We start from the raw sequence: 23062 nt of genomic DNA, 5'->3' as shown, positions 1-23062 counted from the left end.
TGGCTCTGTGAAAATAGGTTTGCTTGTCAAGTACATGTTTTGCATCCTTGGAGCTGGTTGGGAGAACATTTGCTCTTTGGCTTGATTTGTCTTGATTTAGCTGCAAAACAAAAGGAGTGTGTGGAAAAGGATGCCAGAGGTCTGGTGTAGGGGATAAGGGAGTGCCAGGGTCTGTTCCCGGTCAGGGGAATTCAGAAAATACTCCCATTCCCCTGCTTCAGGCACAGTCCAGGGAAGCTTGGAGTGGGACTGTTTAATAATTTAGTGGGTCTGTGATATTAAAATGGGATGCTGCTATTCATAGGTTGCTTTGTTTTTTTCTGTTTTTGCTTCTGTGTTCTTCCTTGACATTAGTTATACTTTGTGTTTCGAATTTTCACTAGTGCTGTATTAAATATAATCTGGAGATCTAAACCCAGGACATCTACTTCTGTGAGCAGGAACAGCAATTAAGTGCAATTAACACCAGTGGCCTATATGTTGGTCTTGTGTCAGAGCCATCTTGCTGGGGTTTTGTAAGCATCAGAGGTGTAGGTCTGCTCTCCAGCATTACTGTGAGATGAGCAGCTCATCCTTCAAGGCCTGTAACAGATGTGTGACTGCTTCCAAAATTTTCTCAGCTGTAATTACCAAGTGTTCATGCTGTGTTAATCTGCTCAGTTAACCTGTGACAGCCTGTTACAGCACCACACTTGTCTGGAAATGTTGTTTCTGCAGAAAGCCCAGACCCAGCTGAAGCTGCCCATCGTCCCTTCCCTTCAGAGGCTCATGATTTACCGCTGGGCGCACCAGGCCCTTGCTACCCCTGCAGGTCATCCTCTTATGCCACTGATCTGGCAGAAATTCTTCCTCCTGTACCTTCACCGACCAGGACCACAGTATGGGTGAGTCTGCCCTGCTCCAGCAGATTAGCAAGCGCTAATTAAGTGCACAGCAAGTGAGAGTCAGTGCATTACACTGAGTGCTCCCAAAAGCAGTGGGTTACCAGCAGCTTCTCTGGTGAGCCAGTTTATCTGCAGAGATGCTGATTTAGCATTTACAACAAGACTTAGTTACGCTTTTTTGTTCATTTTTAGATTACCTGTAGATGGCTGTATTGGAAGACGCTTTTTTCAGAGTGCAGCTCATGTTAATTTGCTAAATGAGATGAAGCAGCGTTTGACAGAGGTGGCAGACTTCCACCACGCTGCCAGTAAAGCCCTGAGGGTGGAGAGTCCTGAGGGCAGTGACAGGTCACCAGAGAAGTCCAGCTGCTCACCTGATTACCTGACTTCACCTGAACTGCATAAGGAGCTCGTCAGGTAAAAAAAGCTTGCCCAGTTACACACTAATCAATGCAACTGCCTGAGTAACTGCTACAGCACAGTTGTAGCTGTGTGAGGAATGAAGGTATGTGACCTTAGATGTATTGCAGGCACTTACTAAAAGCATGAAATCATGGAACCATTCTGGTTGAAAAAGCCTTCCAAGATCATCAAGTCCAGCACTTAACCCAGCACTGTCAAGGCCACCACTAACCCATGTCCCCAAGTACATAGTTGGGCTCAGATCTGTTCTTCTGTTTGCATAACTTGTTTAGTTTGAGAGAGGGCTGGTTTTACTACAATGTTTTAAATAAAACATTGTTCATGGTTTGAAACTCCCTTTAGGGGAAAAGCTTTGCTTTGCAATGAATGGTAGCCTCATGCTGGCAAAATATTTATTATTTAGGCGTATCCGCTTCTCACATGTACATCACTAGCTGTAAATGTAAAAGGCTACTTGGTGTGTATATATGTTTGCCACAGACTAGGGCCTGAATTTATGTCTGAGTAAGATGACTGCATCAGGAAATTTACTGTGGACTTCAGTACATGGCTCAGTGCAGTTGGCTTGATTAGCATCCTGAAGGTGAGCTCTGCCACGTGTGTTCTGTGCCATCTGAGAAATGGTCAATCTGCTTACCAAAACCTGCCACAGGACTCCCTTTCTGTCCTGGAGTAGGCTAAGGAGAGGGACACAGTTGCTCACTGCTACTCAACTGGTGAATGCTCACTTTTGTGAGGGACAGTAGCTCCTAAGAGATATCTATGCTTCATGTACACGAAACCTAAGGAATTATGTGAATATTGTGAGGAAATAGTTGAAAGGATTATTTGAAATATTTGAAAAGAGTCCCTTGTTCAGGGGCCGTAGACATGTGGAATCTGAGCTCCTGCTCAGTGCTCCCCCTCAGCTTTCAGTAGGTACTGTACAAACAGACAAGGGACATCATAAATCCCACTTGGTTTTCTGTGAAAAATAATCCAGAGATGCTCACTGGATGAACTAGATTAATATTTTCAGTCTTTCCTTTCAAATAAGTTCCCCACTCCAACAGAAAACCAGACTGCTCTACGCCCAAATAAATCTTACGCTCGAGAAGTTTAATGACCTGTCTAGTTTCCTAGACAGGAGGGAAATTATTGGTAGGGTTTATAGGGGCTGATTTTTGGAATTGGTCTACTTCCATTTTTTCACCAATGACACTGATGAAGGAAGCAGGAGTTTGCTAGTGATATTTAATACCACAGTGTGAAGATTTAATGGCATTCTAGTGCTTCCTTATCAGGAAGGCTTGGATGGCATGGTTGTGAAAATGGTAGCAGTCAGTGGAGTGATGTCAGTTGAAAAAAAAGGTGTATTTCTGTTAAAGTTTTAACAAAGGAGGAAATGAGAATGAGCTAGCCATGAATGAGACTGGAAAGAAATGAAAATATGTGACTTAACTCAGGCATCACTTTTTGAAACAGGCACTGCAGAGAGGTTGTGGGGTGAGAAGCCAGAACTTGCTTATGTGTACTCTGTTTATTCCTTTGGTCTTTTGAATGGAATTGTGGTGATACTTCCTGACATAAGAGACTATTCCAGTCCTGAGTCTTATGCTAGTTTGTATAGATGTTTTCCTTTTCAGAATTTGTTCTTTTATTCTTTTGTTGCTGCCCTTTATATTTTTCTAAGTACCTTCTGTCCACTGCTGGTCTTTAACTTGACAGTAAATGAGTAAAAAAACACCTGAAATGTCTTTTTTTAACCATGCCACCTTGTAGCATTATTTGTTGCCTTAATTCTAACATTAGAATAATCAAATTCACACTGATTTTTTTCCCCTTGTTTTTCTTTTTTTTTTTTTTTTTTTCTGTCCCTCAGGCTTTGTAATGTTTTAATTTTGTGGTTGGAAGAAGAGAGTTTCCAGAAAGGAGATACATACATTCCCTCTTTACCAAAGCAGTATGATGCACATAGACTTGCTAAAGTCATGCAGAATCAACAGGTGGGTTGCTAATTACACTGGCAATCTGAAATCTAAAGTCCACTTGCTAAAATGAGTCTTTAAAATCAGTGAGAGAGCTGTGTTCCTGGTCTTTAATACACATACAGCATGTATGATGCCTTCATGGCTCTAACCTTTTTCCTAAAATTCTCTGCTATCCCAAACTGCCTTCCTTTATGTTTTAAAGAGGACTCATATGTAGATTCCTTGCATATCTATAATTTCTTGCAACACAATCCTTTTTATCTACTGGTCCGTAATCTTTTTTATGTTCTAAGTTAGTATTAGATGATGATTTAAGTTGCAGCTTTAAATAGCAGAAGACTGGATGCCAAAACCTGCTTGTGTTGGTAGTCTAAAATGTCAGGTTCAAATATAAGTTAGTGAGTGTGTATTATTCTGTTCTTCAAGCCTAAAGACTTAGTGTAAGCAAAACCCTGCAAGAGGAGAGATTTTGGAGGGGCATTTCCTTATGCTTGCTTTATTTTCACTTTTCCAGTGTATACTGGAAAAGCAGCCTGCTTTAGCCTGGCTGCAGTTAATCATGACATGGTATTTTAGACTATCTTGGTCTCTTGTATTCCCTTTTTAGGAGGAGAATTTTAATCATCTGTCTTTCCCTTTGTCTCTTTTATGCGTTAGAAATTATACCATGTCAGGTTTCATCTCTAAGTGTCACAAATGCTTTTCAGTAGATATGTGTGTATGATATATGTAATATAAATAGTTCAGTGTTTTTCTTCAGTTTAGATTTTTTTGCTCTGAATAATAAATCTCGTATGACTTAAAACTGCAGGGTATATTTTTTATGTGCTTACTTTAGTTCCCCAGCTACTAGGATGGGTGGACAGCATATGGTACTGACCAAAACGGGGATGGTAATTTAATTCTTTTGTGTTCCAGGATCTGTGGATGGAGTATGTCAATGTGGAACTCATACACCATGAGTTTCAGGAGGCACTAAACCTTTGGCTGCAGGTTCAGCTTGAATCACATACTGCCTGTGCTTCTGCAGGGGAAACAGATTTCACCAACCCTTTGTCAGGTAAGAGATAAAAATACCATTAAGGAAACAGGGCTGTAAAGAATTACTGGGATGTCAAAGCCCTGGTTTCTTTAGGAGCTTGATGATGCCTGTTAATAAAGATATGCATACGGTTTGTTTTCTGTGGGTGCAGTATTTTCCATGAAGTTGTCATGGTTTTCTCACTTAGATTTTCATGTGAGAGGCTAACATTGATGCTTTTTGGCTTCAAGTTTGCAAGTGTCACAGAGCAGAGCTAAGGCATCATGGGCAAGCTCCCCAAAAGATCCTCTGCACAGTGTGCGTTCCAGGGATTTTCCCAAAATTTAGAGAGAGACAGGTATAAGCAAAGGTAAAACCAACTGCATCTGAAAACATATTATCTATGGGATTTTTTTAGTTTAGTTGAGTTTGTTTGATTTTGCTTTGTGTTGTATTTCCCCATGTGTTTGCCTGGAATTTTGGCATAGTGAAAGGGTTGTTCTAGCACAGAAGGGGTGATAGTCATAGCTGGTATATTAAGGATGAGGAGAGATTGGATTTGGGGCTGATCCAAAGACAAGGAAGGAGTGAGGGAATAGAAGGGAACTGGAATAGGCTCATGGGTGAATTTACGCTGTCTGGACAAAGAAGTGAATGGAAATCAGCAGAAGGAAAGGGCTGACCCAGAGAGAGGCTGTGCTCTCAGCAGGAATTGACACTGACAAGACTAGAAGTGATGATGAGTTGTAGGGAAAGGAATTGCTTAGAATTTTGTCTGGCTGCCTGTGTCAGATGAGTAAAACAAATGGAGTGACAGGAAGACTGGAAGATAGGAGTGTTTGGGGAAAACCACTGGGTCTTTTGATCCTAACCTTTGTGTGATGGAAGAGCAGGTCATGAAAATTAGCTGTGTAAAATAAAGTTTTTTTAAATTTTACTTTAATGGGGAAACCTGAGGAATATTTGTCTGCAGTTAAAAACGCTTCGTGCAGGAAAATTAATGCTTTTGTTCAGCTTCTCCTACACTTTTCTTATTGACCAAAGTTGCCTTTGCTTTTTTAAAATTTTTTGTAGCCAAAGTGAGGATCATGAATAATTTGAAGAAGCTTGATACTCCCAAGTCCCCTTTGCCTCTGCAGACGATGAGAGCTCCTGTGCCAGTGATTTCTTCTGCCACTCTCGTGAGTCAGAAGGATGCGATCCAGCTCATGCGCAAGGACCTGAACATCTTGCAGCAACACGCCAAGTGAGTCATGTCTGTGCTCCTTGTGCCTCACCAGTGTGTCCAGCAGTGCCTTAAAATCATCATGGAGTCACAGAATGGCCTGGGTTGGGAGGCACCTTAAAGTCCAGGCACCCAGTCCCACCCCCTGCCATGGGCAGGGACATCTTTCACAATCCCAGGTTGCTCCAAGCCCCATCCAGCCTGGCCTTGGACACTCCCAGGGATCCAGGGACAGCCACAGCTGCTCTGGGCACCCTGTGCCAGGGCCTGCCCACCCTTACAGGGAACAATTTCTTCTTAAAAATGCCCTTCACAGCAGCCTTATTTGTGGTGTTAGCACAAGACTGTCAGTACTTGTTTTCTGCTTCTTGTCCCCTTTGTCTTCTTTCTTCTGATGTATCAGATTATTCTACTTCAACTGACATAAGAGTGCACAATCTAATGGCTGAGACTACATCAGATGGCATCTAACTTTTTTTTCTCATTTTGCTTATTTCCTGAAATAAAGCTTCCTTTTAGGCTAGGTTTGTTGACAATAAGTTGTTTAACCCTTTTGCACTAAGGTAGTATTTGCAATATGAAGCACCTAGGAGGGAAACAAGATCTCTGGTTCTGCTGAATTTGTGAATGAGACTTTGTTTTTAATATTCCAATTCAGATAATCCATCTGAATTGTTTTCAATGACAACTGGTCAATCTATAGCTGTTCTTATCAAATGTAGTAATTTAATAACAATAGTATGAACTAGAACAAAAGCTACTAAACCCACAAGAGGCTGTGTCTGAACAATTCCAGTATCAATTTTAGGTGGGTTCTCTTTTTGGTTTTTTTTTTTTTTTTTTTTTTTCACTTTTGACTGAATTACCACACTCCAGCTTGCTGCTGTTGTTGTTTTTGTTTTTGTCTGGTGGAAAATTGCATTGCCTACTGAGATGATTCTGTTTAGTTTCCTTCCAGGTTGTTATATCAAGTAATTCAAAAGAACTCACACATACTTGAATAGTTTTGTTCTTATGAACCTGTTTTTTTTATTACTTTGAAGTGCTATTTGAAGTTTTAACTCAATTTCATTTAATAAGCTTTTATGTTTTCTAGGAAAGTGTCCTGAGTCTTTGTATCGCACAATGAATTGAAGTCTCCTCTCTTATGAATTCTTAGCATTGCTGTTTTCAGGAAAGATTTTGGTAGTTTTTTAATAAATGCCTTTCAGAACTGCAGCTCTCTGGGAGTCTCAGCATGTTGCTCTGAACAGTGAGATCCTGGACACGGTGCCTAAGCTGTATGTCAACAGGGAGGAGCAGATCACTCTCCACCTGGAGTGCCGGGGAACTTCAAATAAAGAGTGCCAGGGAGCAGCTCAGCTCACTATCCAGGTCAGAGGCATGGCATCACCTTTGTTTTGGGGCTGTTGAATGTAGAGGATGAGTGCAAAATGGCTCAATTATTGCAAAAGTGGTAGCATTTGACCAAATAAATCCACATGCATATTAGTGATCCGAAACACCTCATGTGTAATGCTCAAAAGGAGAAGAAGATCAACAGCTGAAGAATAAGTTGTTGCATAATTTGTTATGCTCATGGCATCCATTCTGAACTACTTCCCAGTGTGTGGATGTGGGAATTTGCTTGCTGATAGGAACAGAAGCTTGAAAATGTTTATGGAAATAGTCCCACGTTGCTTATTAAATTAATTTTTTGATCCCCTCTAAGTTTCAGTCCCAGTGGATTAAAAGCCTTAGTTAAAAGACATGAATTCCATTAGTGTGTGTGATAATTAATTAGGAACATATCCAAGGATGTGTACGTGAGCATGATGTACTAAATCTGACCAAAACTCTCAGGGGGAAAGCCATCCAAATTCAGGGTTCTCTGACTGGACTCTGCTTTATTTTTAGAAATAGCTGCAGCATGGAAGAGTTTTAGCAAAACTGTGTTAGTTCTGGAATGAATGTGTGTCTTTCTGTTGTTTAGTTTGAAGGGAAGCACAAAAACGAAGCAGTGAGCCAGCAGCTTCATGCTTTGCGTAAAGAAGTGAGACAGCTGCAGGCAGAAGCCATGAAGCCACCTTCCCTGGGTGTTGTGGAGGCAGCTGTACACGTGGAAAATTTCATAACGTAGGTTGTTCAGATGCTGCTCTGAGCAGTGGTGTTTGTTTTTCTGTTTTGGTATGTTAGAGTTAAAATGTGGAACCTGTTTGTGTGTTTTTCCTTGTGGTCATCAGCTCGGGCCAACAACAGAGCTGGAATCCTGAGACCTCTGTGTTTGTGACACAGTAATTCTTATTATCAGGAGGTCATTCAGGCTCAGCAGGGCACACAGTATTGTGTTGTACTTTGGTTTATTGTTTTCTACTTCTTTTTATTGTTCTGCGCATTATAATAGCTCTCCTAATCCTGTAAAAGGACACTGAGTGATGACAAGGATGCTGTGCTAAACTTCAGGAAGTGTTAAACTTGTACCACAGCTGTTTCAGCCATAGGCTGAATTGCATGATTTGAATATGACTGTGGGTTTTTCTCTGTTACAGTGCAGAACATAAATCTTTAAAAGAGTGCTACAGTTTGAAGTAGTTATTCAGTAGGTGAAACAAAATGGTGCAGTGGAACTGAGCTAGATAATACCACTTTTTTGGGAGGGTGTGAATAAAATGGGGTCACCCAGGGCCCTCTTCTTCACTAGTTCATGACCGAGGTCCACTTTTGCAACATTATCCTCAGTCTTCCAGATTTCTTCTGGAATTCTCTTAGGGTGGCTGTTTTACTGTAGAGTATTATGATTGTACAAGTAAAAGGATTTATGTACTACTTCTTCATTGTTGATCATTAATATGAAAAATTCTATGGATGAGCCAGTTCTTTGGATTTACGTCTGTGGAATTGCATCTTTTTCACCTGTTTAAATTAAGACTTAGTGAAGATCGGGGGTCAATAACAATGAAACATTTACTTGGCAATACACAAAGAAAAAATGATTCTGTTTTACTTCTTTTACTGTTGAGCCTGTGAAATAACATGGGGTAGTTTTCTTGCAATACAAGGGCAGTTGAGATGCCATCAGAATATGAAAAGTATGTGATTAAAGGAAGAAATAATCCATTGGAATTATGCTTTGGAATTCTTTCAGTGTTCACTTTCTGACTCTGATTATGTAGACTTTCTAAGGTTTGGAAGTATCCATTTCAGGCAGCAAAATTACATGAGCTAAATCTGCGACTTTTCAGTCTGGATAAGAGAAGAAGGGATACTCAGGGAGTATCACAAATACTCATCTCAAGCCTATATGTTGGCAGTAAACCTTTTATTATTGTCACATGTTATTCTCCATATGTAAATTTAATTTGTCATTGTAACTTAATATTTTTAGGGCCCTGATAAATATCTACAAGGTGCAGCCTATGCCTGCAATCAAGAAAGTTGGAATTGGTTTGTTTTTCACATTGGTAGAATATGTGTGTGATGAAACTCAACGTAATCCTCCCACAAGACAGTTCTTCACGTCCTGCATTGAGATTCTGGGCCAAGTGAGTTTATTTCTTGAAGATGAAAATATTTTTCTAAATTTGTAAAATTTGATTTTTTGATGCTTTTTCTTATTCCAATTTCACCGCTGTTAATGAGCGGGGAGAAGTCCTAAACACGTTCAGAAGCCTCTAAGTTAATTTCTAATTAATTAATTTCTAGTTAATTTGTTTTCAACTAATTGTGTAATATGCATAGTCCTGAGGAGAGGTGAAACTTACATTTAAGCAAAATAAAAACTGTTGCTCTGAGGTGCCTCTGCTTAGTGCTAATAAATTATCATTGTGTTAATTAAATGCTGGAGTTTTGAGCAGTTAGCTAAGGTTTGGATACTTTCAGTTCATAAAAGTGTGTTTCAGCATAGACTTTGCTTTTACCTGTCACTTTCTGGTTGATGCACATCTAGTCAACCTCTGTATTTAGACACCTTTCTTCTGCATCCTTGCAGTGTTCTCTGTGTAGTGAGTTTTATCAGAAGTTTGCTGGTAGAGAAGACAAGTGCTTGGTGGTGGTGGTAATGTTTGCTGTGTTTGTGCTCTGAGAAAAATTATTAGCCTCTACTTTTACTTAGTTCTAGCTACTTACTTCTTAAAAGCTACTTACTTTTATGTTGGGTACAGCTTTCCATGTGCAGCTGTCCTTGAGCACCTCTATCAGCTGAGGTGCTGAGAATGCTGAGAAGTTCTTCACAGCTGTAGTTCTGTTTAATTTTTCCTATTATCAAGCAAGGCTGGTGAAATCAGGATTCATTTTCTTAGGCTGTTTCATCCAAAAAAAACCAAAAACTGTACTTCTAGGTGTTTTTGGGAAACATATGTTATCACAAATGCTGGTCTAAAGTGCACTAGGAAGACTTGTTTGTTTTGTGATACATCTTGTGGAATAACAGCATTTAGTTGATGTTAGTCTTATAATCTCAGTCTTTTTTTTTTTTTCAGAAAGACTTCCCTTCTTATAAAAGGACCAAAACTGTGGGTGTCTCAATAACAAGCTTAAGAGGTGTATTTTCCAGTTGACTGACATTTGGCTGTTATTTTTTCCACCATTCCCCCTTCTCTCAGGTGTTCATCAGTGGGACCAAATCAGAGTGCAAGTGTCTGCTCCGGACAATCCTGCAGAACCGGAGGCTCTGTACTCTCCTTTCTCCTTACTTCACTCCTGTTGCCTCTCCCAGTGAATTTGTGACTTTATACGAAAAAGTCGTGGCCTTTCTGAGTGAGGATAACAGTGATGTTGTCTTCATGCTGCTGACAAAGGTAATGTCTGGTCTGTGGGTGTTCTTTGCCTATAAACCAAGTCCTTAAGCTAAAGAGGAAAAAGATGCAAATCTGGTACTTCAAATAGCATTGACAGGTTCTGTAGAGCTGTGTTGGTCAAACTGAATGGTAAGTGTTGCATTTAAGCTCAAGAGGGGCTGGAGTCAAAAGCAAACAGCTTAAAAAGCCTTTTCTAGCCCAGATAGTTATCAGTATGTGCTTCCCAGGGCTTACTGCTGAAATTAAAACCATCAATGATTTCTTCTGCTTGGTATCTCTGCAAAGACATTCATCACAATAGCCAGTGAGCACTGGGTATCTAGCAATTAAAACAAAATTTGTGACAGTGCATTTTCCAGCTCTGTATGGCACCCATATCCTTCCTGCCTGTCTTAAAACAGAGTAATGTAATGGCAAGAGGTTTGTACATCTCCTTTTGCTCACGTTACTGCCAGTGCAGAAATTAGTGTAACGCTTGGCCTTTGATATTGTTCTGATCCTCCTCATCAGTTCCAGGGAGACAGCTGGCAGCAGGAGGCAGTCTGTCTTGGGCAGGACTCTGAGTTGATCATGGTGGCAGTGGCCAGTATTGTCCCCGCTGACCAAGGTCTGAGCAGATGCTCAAGGGGCTGTGAAAGCTTTGCTCTTCCACCTGAAATTGTATGCACTGTGTCTGGGTTTCCACACAAGTTTAATACTTGTCTTTTTGACATATTTATCAATCTGAGCCCCTCTGCCAAGGGTTGTTTCATAGTTCTGGAGGCATCTGCACTATGCTAAATCATTGCCTTTGGAGAGTGTGATATGGAGTTAGGGGTGGCAAGATGCAAATTTGTAAGATTTTTCTTAAATACATAATTTAATTTCACTGGTGACTTCTCCCTCCTCCTAAAGGTATTGTGTCTGTTGAATCTTCTGCTTACATATGCTCCCTGTGCTCTGCTGCAGTTTGACATCACACAGTGGTTGAGCGTGGCGAAGCCGCCTCTCTCAGAGCGCACCCAGCTCCTGGAGTCCATTCACTTGGCTCTCAATGCATGTGGCCTGGAACCTGAAGAAGATATTTTGATGCCATTTAATATCTTCTGCAAGCATTGGACTAACCTCCTCCAGCATCAGTTCCCTGACCACTACAGTGATTTCTTAAGGTTGTTCGTGCAAAGTGAGTAGTGAGGTGATGCATCCTAAGCTTTTGTACAGAACCCTTCTGGCTTAAAAATGTGAACTCTGTGCAGTAAACTGCAGAGTGATTTTCACTTCCCTAGGTTTATACCTGGGGCATTTTTATGTGCCTTGCTATGTGATGTGTTTTTGATAGACTTATTGTAGCTCTTTTGTGGGCCAAGGCACGCGCATCAGTGACAATGGATTTTTCAGCTGTGTAACAGAAGGGTGGAGGAGAGTCTTTTGTTAATGGAACCACCTATTAGTGGCTACGCCATGGTCTGTAATGCAGAATCCTTGTTTTTAATTACCCCTCAATATCAGGCAGAGGGCTGGAATTATGAAGACGCGTAACTGGCACTGAAATCTGCTGAAAATGTCCTGGTTGACATTTGATGCCACCCATATTCTGATGCACCCCTCAAATGAGAACAAAAGTACTTCTCTTTGTCAAACCATACCTGCTGAGGCAGCAGATGTCTCTTAATGTGTATTTGAAGCCAGGAATGTACAAAGTGCCTGGGAAGCTGTCTAGGAAGAGAAACTTGTAGATGCCAAAAGGACATACTGACTAGAGTTAATTTCTCATCCTTAAACATGGGGCTTTTAAACTCTCATGTTACCTAATTTTTTCATCTAGCAGGGAGCTCTAATTTCAACCTTTTTTGACTTATTTGGAGAAAGGGACTAACATCTTTCTGGTTTCACAAATGTGTTCCCTTCTTTCTCCCAAGGCTCATCAGAGCAGCTTCTAAGCCCTGACTGTTGGAAGGCATCACTTCAGGCTTTGGGGTGTGATTCATCAGTGACTGAGCAGGGCAGTTTCAAGAAAAGTGATTCTGCTGAAGGTCCTGTGGTGAGGGATGGTGCAAAAACTCTCCTCTCCGTGGAACAGGTGGGTATCTCCTAGCTTGATTTATGTTTTTCAGATGAAACAGATGCCCTCCAGTGATAGATAACACTGCTGTGCAGCCTTTCTGCAGCTGATTAATAGCTTCCTTCTTTTTACAGGTCAGAGAGACAATAGAATGGCTTTCTACAACCTTCTGCAAACTCCGACTGGCCTCTGTGGACTTCAGGACTTTTGGCCTGTTTTCAAAATGGACTCCTTATGTGGTTGTAGTGAACACATTCCTGGAGTATCTCGTTAAACGACTGATTGACACTGAAGTTGCTAATTTAGCCCAAGAGCCTGTTGGCAGTAGCAGAATTTTAGCAGGTAATGTGTCTTAAAAGCAAGTTTTGTAAGAACAGGTGCCTGATTTCTCTAATTCCCTCTGTTACAGGCCAGTTAAATATACAGTTAAATCTTCTTACTTTTCATTTGTGCAATAATGGTAATATTAAAATATAGATGGGAAATGTTGCTGCTACTTCATGGCTGTGTAGGATTTGATGCTTTATAATCTGAGAGGAAGCTTTTTTATATTTGAGCTTGGTTCAAACCTACTTTATGAGGTGACTGTACTTTCTCCAAGAAAAGTAGTCTTCTGCACTGAGCAGAGGTTGGGAAGGAGACACTACTGAATTTCATCATGCATGGTTTAGATCTGGAGAAAGTTGGCTTTTATTTTAACTTTTAGTTAATTTTAATTTAAATTTTAATTAGCGCATTTTAATATGTGCAGGTTTAAAGTGTGAATCATCATTGCTCCCACAATCTCTGGTGTGTTATTAAAGCTATGCTAATAAAACATCTTAACAATGCAAAATGCTTATGATGGTTGTTAAAACAGCCATTGTTAACTAGAGTTATTATTAAGCATATTGTATTACAAATTTTTGTTTGATCAGAGAGGACTGATTGAGTGGTTGGGCTCAATGATTTTGGAGGTCTTTTCCAGTCTTAATTATTCTATAATTCTGTGAATGTTAGAATGAGAAAAGGATATTATATGCAAATTTAGAAAGGTGTAATATGTTCACTGATTTTATTTGAAGGAAAAAACCACCTTTGTTTTGTTTCCTTTCAGCATTGCAGTCCTTGTATTCAATCATTGCTGGGCTCTTTAAACCATGGATACTGGTCTTGGAGAAGGAGGATGCAAGGTATATATTGGATTTTAAAATTAAATTAATTTTTGCTAAAGTAGGATCTTTAGTCCTGTAAGAATACCTTTCATTATTACCTGATTTTTAATACTTTGTGACTGTCTTGCCTTCCATTTAAATAGCTCTCACTTTGTAATTTCCTTAATAATTACGGAAGTAATTCATGACCTACATCAAATTTTCCAAGGTTTGCATATAATAATTACTTTAGAAAGCAGAAATATCTTGTAATAATATGAGCAGAGCTTGATTATTCAAAGAATTTCACTCCATTTTAAAAACACTGAAACTTGAATTTTGGATTCCTTTTTTTTTTAGCTTCCATAATATATATATTATACCTGTTTAAAAGAAAACAAAAAAGCCAAACAAGTACATCACCAAAATGCCAGTGGTATATGAAGAAACTTCAGGCTAAATGAATGCTGTGAAGATCTATTGCCTCGTGTACCTCTGTCTTCACATGAAAAGTTACTATACATTCAAATTTTGCTTGCCTTCAGAATTAAAAGCTTTTGTAGTTGTGAGTGCATCTTCAGCACTGAAGCTTGAAGGTTGTCTGCAGTTCTTGAAAAATATAATTGAGAATCTCTGTTCTTTCAATTCCATTATGAAATACCAAACAAGTAATTTCTGCTTACTCAGTAGATCTTCATTGGGATAGTGAACTATGCAGCCCTTCTAAGGAAGAAAAGGGGAGTCCCAAAAAGCTGAAATTGGGAGGGCTGATGATATCTGTACTTCACTGCTTAGAATATTTAAATTGCCAATGTTTATGCTCAGGTAACTGAGCACTGAAATTTGTGTTGCACTTCTTTTCAGTAGCCAGCCTTGCTACCCATGGTTGGAGAGTGACACTCCTGTAGCCTCCACCGTGGTCTGTTTGTTTGCAGATTGCATCAAGCTTTTGCATGAAAGCTTCAAAGGTGAGCACAAAATCCTAAGCCACCCCACTTGTTGATTTGGAGAGAGAAAAAAAACCCAAAAAGTTTAGTGTGCATTTTTTTTTTAGTGTACTTTAGTGTAATTTCCAAGTTCTTAATCTTCAAAAGTAGACTTTTTTCTGAAATCAAGTTTTATCTGAATTTTTTTCTGTTACTAATTCGGCTATCTTTTTTGATTCTAGAAAAGCTGTTGCCAAGTCACCATGGGGCTCTCTGGTTACACCTAATGCATTACTGTGAGTGTTGTACAGCCCCCAAAATGCCAGAGTTTATTCTCTATGCTTTCCACACTGAGTTCAGAAGGCTTCCGTGGAAGGAAATGCATCCAGACCAGATGCTTATGGAAGAGTTCTTTAAAGTGAGTTTGTGGCATCTGTTGAATTAAGTTTGTAGTCAGTGCTGCCCTTGAAAATAGATGGAGAGCAGGACACAGTTGTTTCAGCAAGTAGGCTTTTAAAGTTTGTTTTTAGCATTCACAGCTTCTCAATTTATGATGGATTTTTCTGAAGGAGTGCTTTTCAGTCTTAACGAAGTTGTGGGGAGCTGTACAGCTCCCTCTTTGTTGATCTGCCAGAATGTCTCATTTATTGCATGTCTATATATTGTTTTTAGTTGGATTTAATGTATTTTGCTATTGCCATATTGTTCTCACTTCCAAGTCATCTGAGACAAGGTAAAGCTGCAAGAGGGGGGAATGATGGAGAAAAGACAATTGTCTACTCCTCTGCTGACCTGAAATGCTGCTGTAGATTTACAGTTGGCTAAGGAGCTGAGAAGTATAAAGGTTATTACATCTTACGTTGTATGATGCACCTTTTTTCCCTTTCTCCTTCCTAGATTGAAAGAGGCAGCCCCAAGAGTTGTTTCTTGTTTTTGGGCTATGTTTTATGTGAAGTAAACTGGGTCAGTGTCCTCTCTGATGCCTGGAATCCCAACCCTCACCCTCAGACTCATGGCATGATTGTCTGTTTGCTGTATATGATGGTCCTGTTAGCCAAGGAGGAGCAGCTTATAAATGAAGAGGTAATTTTTTTGTGACAGTTCATACCCATCTCTTAAAAATAATCCTTTACTAGAAAGGACATGAGATGTAACTAAATCCAGTTCATTGCTACTGGAGCGTCCTCAAAAAGTCCCATTTCACATCTGTCAGCTTTCTTCCACTTGCAGTATCTTCTGCTCTCCATTTCCTCTGAGGCATTACAAGATCCTGCACCGAGATGTCACCAGCAACCTTTGACCATCATTGTATTTCAGTTTAGGAAAATTACTAGAGTTCATGTGCTTTGACCTTAATGTGTTTGCTTATCAGAATCTTCTCAAGCTTCAGAAGATAGCCGTTTGCACATGGTGTGAGTCAGCCTCAGGAATTCCCTTCTTCCCTCCAGCACTGTGTTAAACTGACAGTGTCAGGAGATTTTTGCCTCCCAGAGCACTTCTGTGACACCTTGATCTGAATGTCAAACTTTCTCAGCCCTGTGTTCCAGGGCATGAGCAGCTTGAGGAGTACTTGTTGTACCAATGTCACATTCCTGTAGAAGTCATTTGGGTTAGTTCTGGATTGTCACCACAATTCCAGTATTTGTTCATTCTAAAACCTATAGAAACATATGGTAGAATGTAGAATATGCTGAGTTGGAAATAATCACTGAGTCCAGCCCCTGGCCCTGCACAGATACCCCAACAATCCCACCCTGTGCATCCCTGGGAGCAGTGTCCAAACTCTCCTGGGGCTGTACTCATTCCCTGGGGAGCCTGGGCAGTGCTCAGCACCCTCTGGGGGAAGAACCTTTCCCTGACACCAGTCTAAACTTCTGACACAGCTCCATACCAGCTGGTGTTTTTCTGTGGCCAGGGGTCTCTTTTTCACTGCAGGTGTTTAAGAATAGATGGGAGCTGCTCATAGACAAAGAGACTTTTCCATCTGCTGACTTGCACTGTCTGTGTGAGCTGTGGGGCTGCTGTGCTGTTTAGGGTGATATTTATGAGAATAAGCACATGAGGAGTCCTCCAGGCTGGTGGATGGTTCACTAAATGGAAGACTGAGGAACACAGTTTCTCATGTGAACTTAAGTTAATGCAATTTAAAAAATAATATTTTAATGCCTTTTAAACCTGTACTGAAGTGACTTTAACTTGAAGGGTCTCTATATCTTTCTAGCTGTTTTTACATGTTTACATGGAGAATTTTAACATTTTTCAAACTTTTGTACTTGGTTAGAGCTGCTGCAACAGTCTAAATACAGTTCTGCAAATGCTAGAGATGAAATACATGTTAGCTTACTGCTTGAGTAAGGAATTGCTTTTTGGAAAGACTCCCGAAGGTCATCTATTTCATTGGGTTTTCAGTTCCATCTCCTTCAAATTCTGAAGCCAGAGCTTCCTTCCAATATTGAGTACTGTGAGTATGAATTGAAAACTGCAAAGAAGGTGTAGCTTAAAGTCATGTCTTTAAATCTTCAGGAATCTCCACTCATAAATCTTCTTGGACAGACCAGCTCCCTTCCTTGGCAGCTTGTGGGCATTTCATCTTACGAAAGCATCATCAGCTACTGCAACAGTCACTATCCTCCCTCTGTTATCCTTGCTAAAGATGCTGGTGCTGAACTGATTGTGAAGCTCCTGAAAATCTCAGCAGGCTTTGGAGCATCTTCAGATGGTCACATCCACCTTGTGAGTTGAACTAGTTCTGGAGCATCTCCATGCTGTTCTTGGCTTTTGTGAAGTTCTGCTTGTGTATATTGCAGAATATGGAAAGAGTTCTAGGTGTGATTTTTCTTTCCCCCCCCAATGAATTTTAATTTTGTTTGACAGGATGCCACACTGAAGTGCCGAGCGTACATTCGCCAGGTGGTTCAGTTCCTCAGCACCTTAGAACAAAGTGGAAAGATAACCCTTGCAGTTTTGGAGCAAGAAATGGCCAAGTTGCTAGATGATGTAGTCATCTTTAATCCCCCAGGTTTGTGTTGAGGAAATGGCAAATTACTTTAAAGCTGTAAAAATCCTTTATTCTGCTGAGTGGATTGATGAACATCTGTAATGATTTAATCATTTGCATTACTTTCATGTCTCCCTTATGCAACAGGGCATGGTTCTTTGGTGATGTATACATAGTTGGTATATTAGCACAAAGCAAAAATATGGATCTTGAGCAGATTATGGAGCAGAGCTCAATAAAAATTATGGAGCAGAGCTGTCAAGAGTGACAGAACCAACATTAAAAACAGGGGTTATGTTTGTGATTAAAACTGGCTGATATACAGGAGCTTTAGCGATTAATTTCTTTGTCATCTGCTGGTTTGGGGTTTTTTCTAATTTTTATTTTACTTGCATTTACCTCTTTTAAAGGGAAGAATAGCAGAAATCCTTTCTCCTGAGGGATTAGTAGTAATGGAAGCAAATTGAAATTGGGGGAGGTTACGTTAGGTATTAGGAGGAAGTTCTTTCTGTGAGGGTGGTGAGATACTGGCACAGGTTGCCCAGGTAAGCTGGAGATACCTCAACCCTGGCAGTTCTCCAGCCCACCTTGGATAAGGCCTTGAGCAAGCTTATCTAGGGAAAGTGTCCCTGCCTCTGGTGGGAGGGTCGGAACCTAGATAATATTTAAGGTCCCTTCTCAACCCTTAATATTCCTGTGGCTTGGAAGTGGTTCTAGATTGTAAAGCCAGGAAAACTTGGCAGTGTTGAAGTCAGATATACTGGTGTACTCTAGTTGTATAATTTGTCCAGACACCCAGGATTGTGTAGCGAGATTACCTAGATCTTGTTTTTAGTACTGTTTACTGTCCTGAGGTTCCTGTGTCAAGCTGTGAGTTCTGGTGAAATCCATGTCTTGCTGAACTCCACATCAATGGTTGTGAGAGGTCGTGTCTCTTCCTGCCTGTGGGTGTGTAACGAGGAAGGAGCTTTTCCCCGTGCCCACAGAAAGTGGTGAGGCTGAACCTGGGTTCCACTGGCTCTTCACTGAAAGGGTTCTCTGGTTTGTGACTTGCAGACATGGATCTGCAGACGCGCCACCTGTCCCTCAGCAGCCTGTTCACGGAGACGCTGATGATGCTCAACAACTCCAGCATCACCACGGCCGAGTCTCTGCGGGGCAGCCTGCGCAGGTGGATCGACAGCAGGGTGCAGGGGCTGCTGGCCATGCCCCTCCTCACAGCTGCATGCCACAGCCTGGCCTCTGTGCGCCACATGGCTGAGACCACAGAGGCCTGCATCACCTCCTACTTCAGTGGCGGTAAGAGCCTGTCTCTGTCTCACAGCCTCTGGCTGCTCTGCGATGCCACTGAGCACAAGTCTTCTGAGTTATGGACTAGTTTGGGTTGTAATCATTAAAGATGGCCTTGGTCCAGCCCCTCTGCCGTGTGGAAATGGCTTCATGCTCTCACAAGGGTAGATGGGGTATGAGAGAGAAATTCTTCCCTTTCGGGGGGGGCAGGCCCTGGCACAGATTTCCCAGAGAAGCTGTGGCTTCTCCATCCCTGGAAGTGTCCAAGGCCAGGTTGCATGGGGATTGGAGCATGCTGGGATAGTGGAGAGTGTCCCTGCCCATGGCAGGGGATGGTATAAGATGGGTCTTTTATGTCCCTTCCAACCCAAGCCATTCTGGAGCTCTGTGATTGTGGTTTGGATTTTACAGCTTCTCTAATTGTGTGTTTCCTTAATATCCATACCCATCATCTCTGTGAAAACTGATTTTCTCTGTGTAGTGTTGCCATTTTTGCAGCTAAAGTGGAGGACTATATTAAAAAAAATCACCCCAAGAGAACCGAAGACATTTTTTCCACTTCTCTAGTGTTCTGTAGGCTAATTTAAGGAAAAAATACTCTGGGTAAAACTCTGAAAGTGTGGTGTGCATGATTTTTTTTTCTTCTTTTTTCTGTTTACATAAGGGAGCTACATTTTTATTTATTTCACTGCGTGGAAGATTTCAGTACACCTGAGGGAAATACTTCTAATTCCATTGCTAAAATGTTCAGATTTTAGTCCTGGCTGAATGCTGGGAAAATATCTCACCTTGACCTCAAGGAGGTGCCCTATGATAGTGGAATTTTTCTGTTCTCTCCATCAGAGCTGCATGACATGCTGATTGCCTGAAAAACAGCTAAACCAGCCCAGATTCTCTTAATTAGTAGTCTTGGTTCTTGAGTTTTACCAAATGCTGCTTTCTCACTTGCTTCTTGTTCTTCCCTTCTGCTTTCTTCAAAGATTCCCCTCACCACCAGGAGTTAGGCTGGGGCCCTATACTTGCTTCTCTCCAAGTTCCTGAGCTAACCATGGAAGAATTCCTGCAGGAGTGCCTGTCTTTAGGAAGTTACTTGACCCTCTATGTCTACCTGTTGCAATGCCTGAACACTGACCAAACCCTTACCAATGAAATGAAAGTTCTGCTGACCATCAGCAAATGGCTGGAGCAAGTGTACCCCAGGTATGAAACTTGAAGCTTCTGAATGTGCCTGGACTTTTGGACTATTATTATTATTACTATTATTATTATTACTATTATTATTATTATTATTATTATTATTATTACTATTATTATTATTATTATTTTATTACTATTATTATTACTATTATTATTACTATTATTATTACTATTATTATTACTATTATTATTACTATTATTACTATTATTATTATTACTATTATTTTTATTATTATTATTAGGATTAAAGTTTATCTAGAGTTGTATAGCTGGTATAATTAGGTAGCCCTGGTTAAGTAAGTTAATTTCAACAGAGTGCTGGATGAAATGGCCTGTCCTTCTGTATCTACTAATACAGGATCTGTCCATCTGCAGTGCCAACAGAAGGTAGCTGTGGTGGATAAATGGAAGAAGGAATTTAATCTTCTAGAAAAGTAGTGAGTTTCAGTCATTTTTCAGTCAGACAGGCTTGGTTTCAGTGGCAGCCCAGATCTGTGCTCTGTTAAAACGACTCAGAGCAAACACTGGATCATTCTGGGTTCCGCTTCCCAGCGTGTCCACAAGGTGGGATGAGTTATGTGCTGAATATTCAGTCTGGCACTCTGAGAACTGGTGTTGAGAGCTGCTGGATGGGGACTGTGCAGCAGCTCTGAACCAAACCTGGTGCCAGTGGATTTGATGGGAACCCCAGGGTCAGTGGGCTGTATTGCTGTAAAATGTCTTAGATAACTGGCTTCTGAGGGGAAAGGATGAATAGCTTTGGGGTCAAAATAAAAATATTTAATATTTGTAACAACTGTAGAGTTGCTGCTGAAATTTCCAGGATTTAGCAAACCTGATTATTATTTTTCCATGTTAATGTTGATGTTTGTATTTTCTGTAAAAGAACAATTTGGGAAAATTATCTTTGCACTGTCACTTGACGTTCAAAAAATACTTTCAATGTGCTAGGTACTGTAGTAATTTCATTGCCAAGGTATGAAGGAGACATCAAAGCTGCCATATAAAGCAGTTTAAACCTTGCTGTAAACATCAGATCTGAGATTGCCTGCAGTGGGAAATGACTGGGAGGAGTAATGTGAGGATAGTCTGATGCAGGAAACTCGTGCTGGTGCTTCGTGGAAAATCTGAGCTTGTAAACTTAAACTGCCAGCTGTTTGGGGAAAGATTTAAAATAGCACAGGGGGAACTTCACTTTGGGCTTCACTCAACAAAAAGCTTCAATGTTTCCTTTTCTCAAGGATCACATTAAATATCCAAATTGTTGTGGTAACAGCATCCAGTGCTTCCTGAAGAGTTTTCCTGGTAAGTAAAGAAAAGAACAAATGAGAGATACAGCTACATTCCTTTTGTGCCAAGTCTTAGGCAAGTTTAAATCCACTTAGGACTGCAGTATCATTTATTTCCAGTTGTAAAGCTTAAAAGGAAGCACTGTTCTTTGTCCTGTTACAGGCCCTTAAAACTGCTAGCTGGTGGATCAAATCCGTAACAGTAGCAGTCACAGCAGTGTCATGACTGGTGCGGTAGTGTAGCTGTGCTATCCTCATGTGATAAAATTAGCTGTTACTAATTAAGAAGCTGAACTCTTCATGGACCTAATGAGGAGGGAAATAAACTTCTTAACCTATGCATCTGACTCTTTAATTTTTATTTTTCTCTTGCTTTTTTCTTTAAATTTTGCCTAAAGCTCAGCAAAGGAAGAGGCAAAGCTGTTTCTGTGGTGGCATAAAGCCATGCAGTTATCCTTGGTGCAGCTGGAGCAAGATGATCCCATTCTGATTGAATCGGTCATCCGGACCCTACTGTCCATCCAGGGCCGGCAGAGCCAGCTGGCTGAAGAGAGGCTCACTTCTGGAATACTTGGTGCTATTGGGTTAGGCAGGAGGTCTCCTTTGTCACCCAGGTGAGGGCTGAAGCTGTGTTGGATTAATTGGTTTGAGTCACGGCCTTAAACAAACTGCAGCCTGGGCGCAGAATGCCCAGTCTGGGTCCAGCACAGTGTTAAAAGATGATCAGAGTCCACATTGCCCCCAGATCTATAATGTTCCTTGGGCCTGAAATAGCACAGTGAGTATGTTAATCAGATTAAGAAGCAAGTATGAACCTCTGCAAAGGTTGTGGTGAAAAAGGAAGGAAAAAGAAGTTGTAAATCTGACTTAGTGTCCACCACGAGCAAAGTTTGTAGGCAGACTGTTAGAGGAAGGTATTTCCACCTGGTCTGTAGAAAACTACTTAGCTGACTTCCCAAGATTTTGTATATAAACATACACACTGGAATTTCTGTCCTGACCTTGAGGTATTGGAAAGTTGTTGAGAGATGTGCAATGAAGCTTGTGCTTACTTGTGATTCACTTCACCTTCTAAACAGAGACACCAGGTTTGATTGTTAGGTGTCAAGTCCATTCTGGAAAGAATGCTGAGAAAAGAACCCCATAAATGGTTGTGGAACAGGAATTCAACCTTGCACCTAAACATAAATTTTTGTTTATAAAGTCCTTCTGGGATGCTGTGCTGTTCAAATTGCCCTGAATTCTTGGTGTCATTCAACTCATCCTTTGATTTGGGTGATAGGAATGTTTCACATTCTGTCACCTGAGGAGTATTTCAGATATGAGGTGAGGAGTGTTTCAGCTAGGTTTGAAGCAGATGCAATATTTCTTGTAAAGGTATTATCTTCTGGTATGTGTTGTATCCTATTGTGTGTATACCGAGGGAAACTAGGGTCCCCTTCCACCCCTGGAAGTCTTCAAGGCTTGGTTGGATGGGGCTTGGAGCAGCTTGGTCTTGTGGAAGGTGTTCCTGCACATGGCAGAGGATGGTATAAGATGGTCTTTTATGTCCCTTCCAACCCAAACTGTTCTGGGATAATGGTCTCTAATGTGTTGGAATAGGTCCTCTCAAGCCTTTTACTTTGTCCCTCATGCAAGAAGTACCTCGTGGATAGATCATACAGTTTATCTGCTGTTGAGCCTTGCAGATCTGGTGTCACCCTGCCCCTCTGTGCTCTCCCCGTGCAGGTTCCGGGTCATTGCCCGCAGTTTGTCCACCTTCCTCCTGGTGCAGATCCCTGCAGAGGGCCAGGTGCGCCTCAAGGCTGGCTCAGAGCCCACACTGTCTCAGAAGGCTCAGCAGGTGAGGTGTGCCCATCTCTGCCTGCTTGACATGACCCCTCTGTATGC

At 41.0% G+C, this 23062-nt stretch overlaps 1 protein-coding gene across 1 annotated transcript in view; it reads left to right on the top strand.

The window, feature by feature from the left end:
* Positions 1–23062, top strand: part of EPG5 (ectopic P-granules 5 autophagy tethering factor) — a 55051-nt gene that overhangs the window by 29126 nt on the left and 2863 nt on the right. Inside the window, exons 22-43 of the mRNA XM_062512779.1 lie at positions 718–884; positions 1077–1301; positions 3169–3292; positions 4196–4337; positions 5373–5544; positions 6735–6897; positions 7496–7638; positions 8888–9044; positions 10104–10298; positions 11247–11460; positions 12197–12357; positions 12474–12681; positions 13436–13511; positions 14337–14440; positions 14641–14816; positions 15296–15481; positions 16922–17131; positions 17273–17417; positions 18453–18695; positions 19667–19886; positions 21571–21786; positions 22901–23015. Of these exons, the coding sequence (XP_062368763.1) occupies positions 718–884; positions 1077–1301; positions 3169–3292; positions 4196–4337; positions 5373–5544; positions 6735–6897; positions 7496–7638; positions 8888–9044; positions 10104–10298; positions 11247–11460; positions 12197–12357; positions 12474–12681; positions 13436–13511; positions 14337–14440; positions 14641–14816; positions 15296–15481; positions 16922–17131; positions 17273–17417; positions 18453–18695; positions 19667–19886; positions 21571–21786; positions 22901–23015 (3762 nt within the window). The remainder of the gene's footprint in view (positions 1–717; positions 885–1076; positions 1302–3168; positions 3293–4195; positions 4338–5372; positions 5545–6734; positions 6898–7495; positions 7639–8887; positions 9045–10103; positions 10299–11246; positions 11461–12196; positions 12358–12473; positions 12682–13435; positions 13512–14336; positions 14441–14640; positions 14817–15295; positions 15482–16921; positions 17132–17272; positions 17418–18452; positions 18696–19666; positions 19887–21570; positions 21787–22900; positions 23016–23062) is intronic.

This window comes from Cinclus cinclus, chromosome Z (assembly GCF_963662255.1).
Source record: "Cinclus cinclus chromosome Z, bCinCin1.1, whole genome shotgun sequence".
NCBI classification, from domain to species: domain Eukaryota; kingdom Metazoa; phylum Chordata; class Aves; order Passeriformes; family Cinclidae; genus Cinclus; species Cinclus cinclus.
Note: the sequence above shows the minus strand (reverse complement) of the source record. Positions and strands in the feature narration are given on the sequence as shown.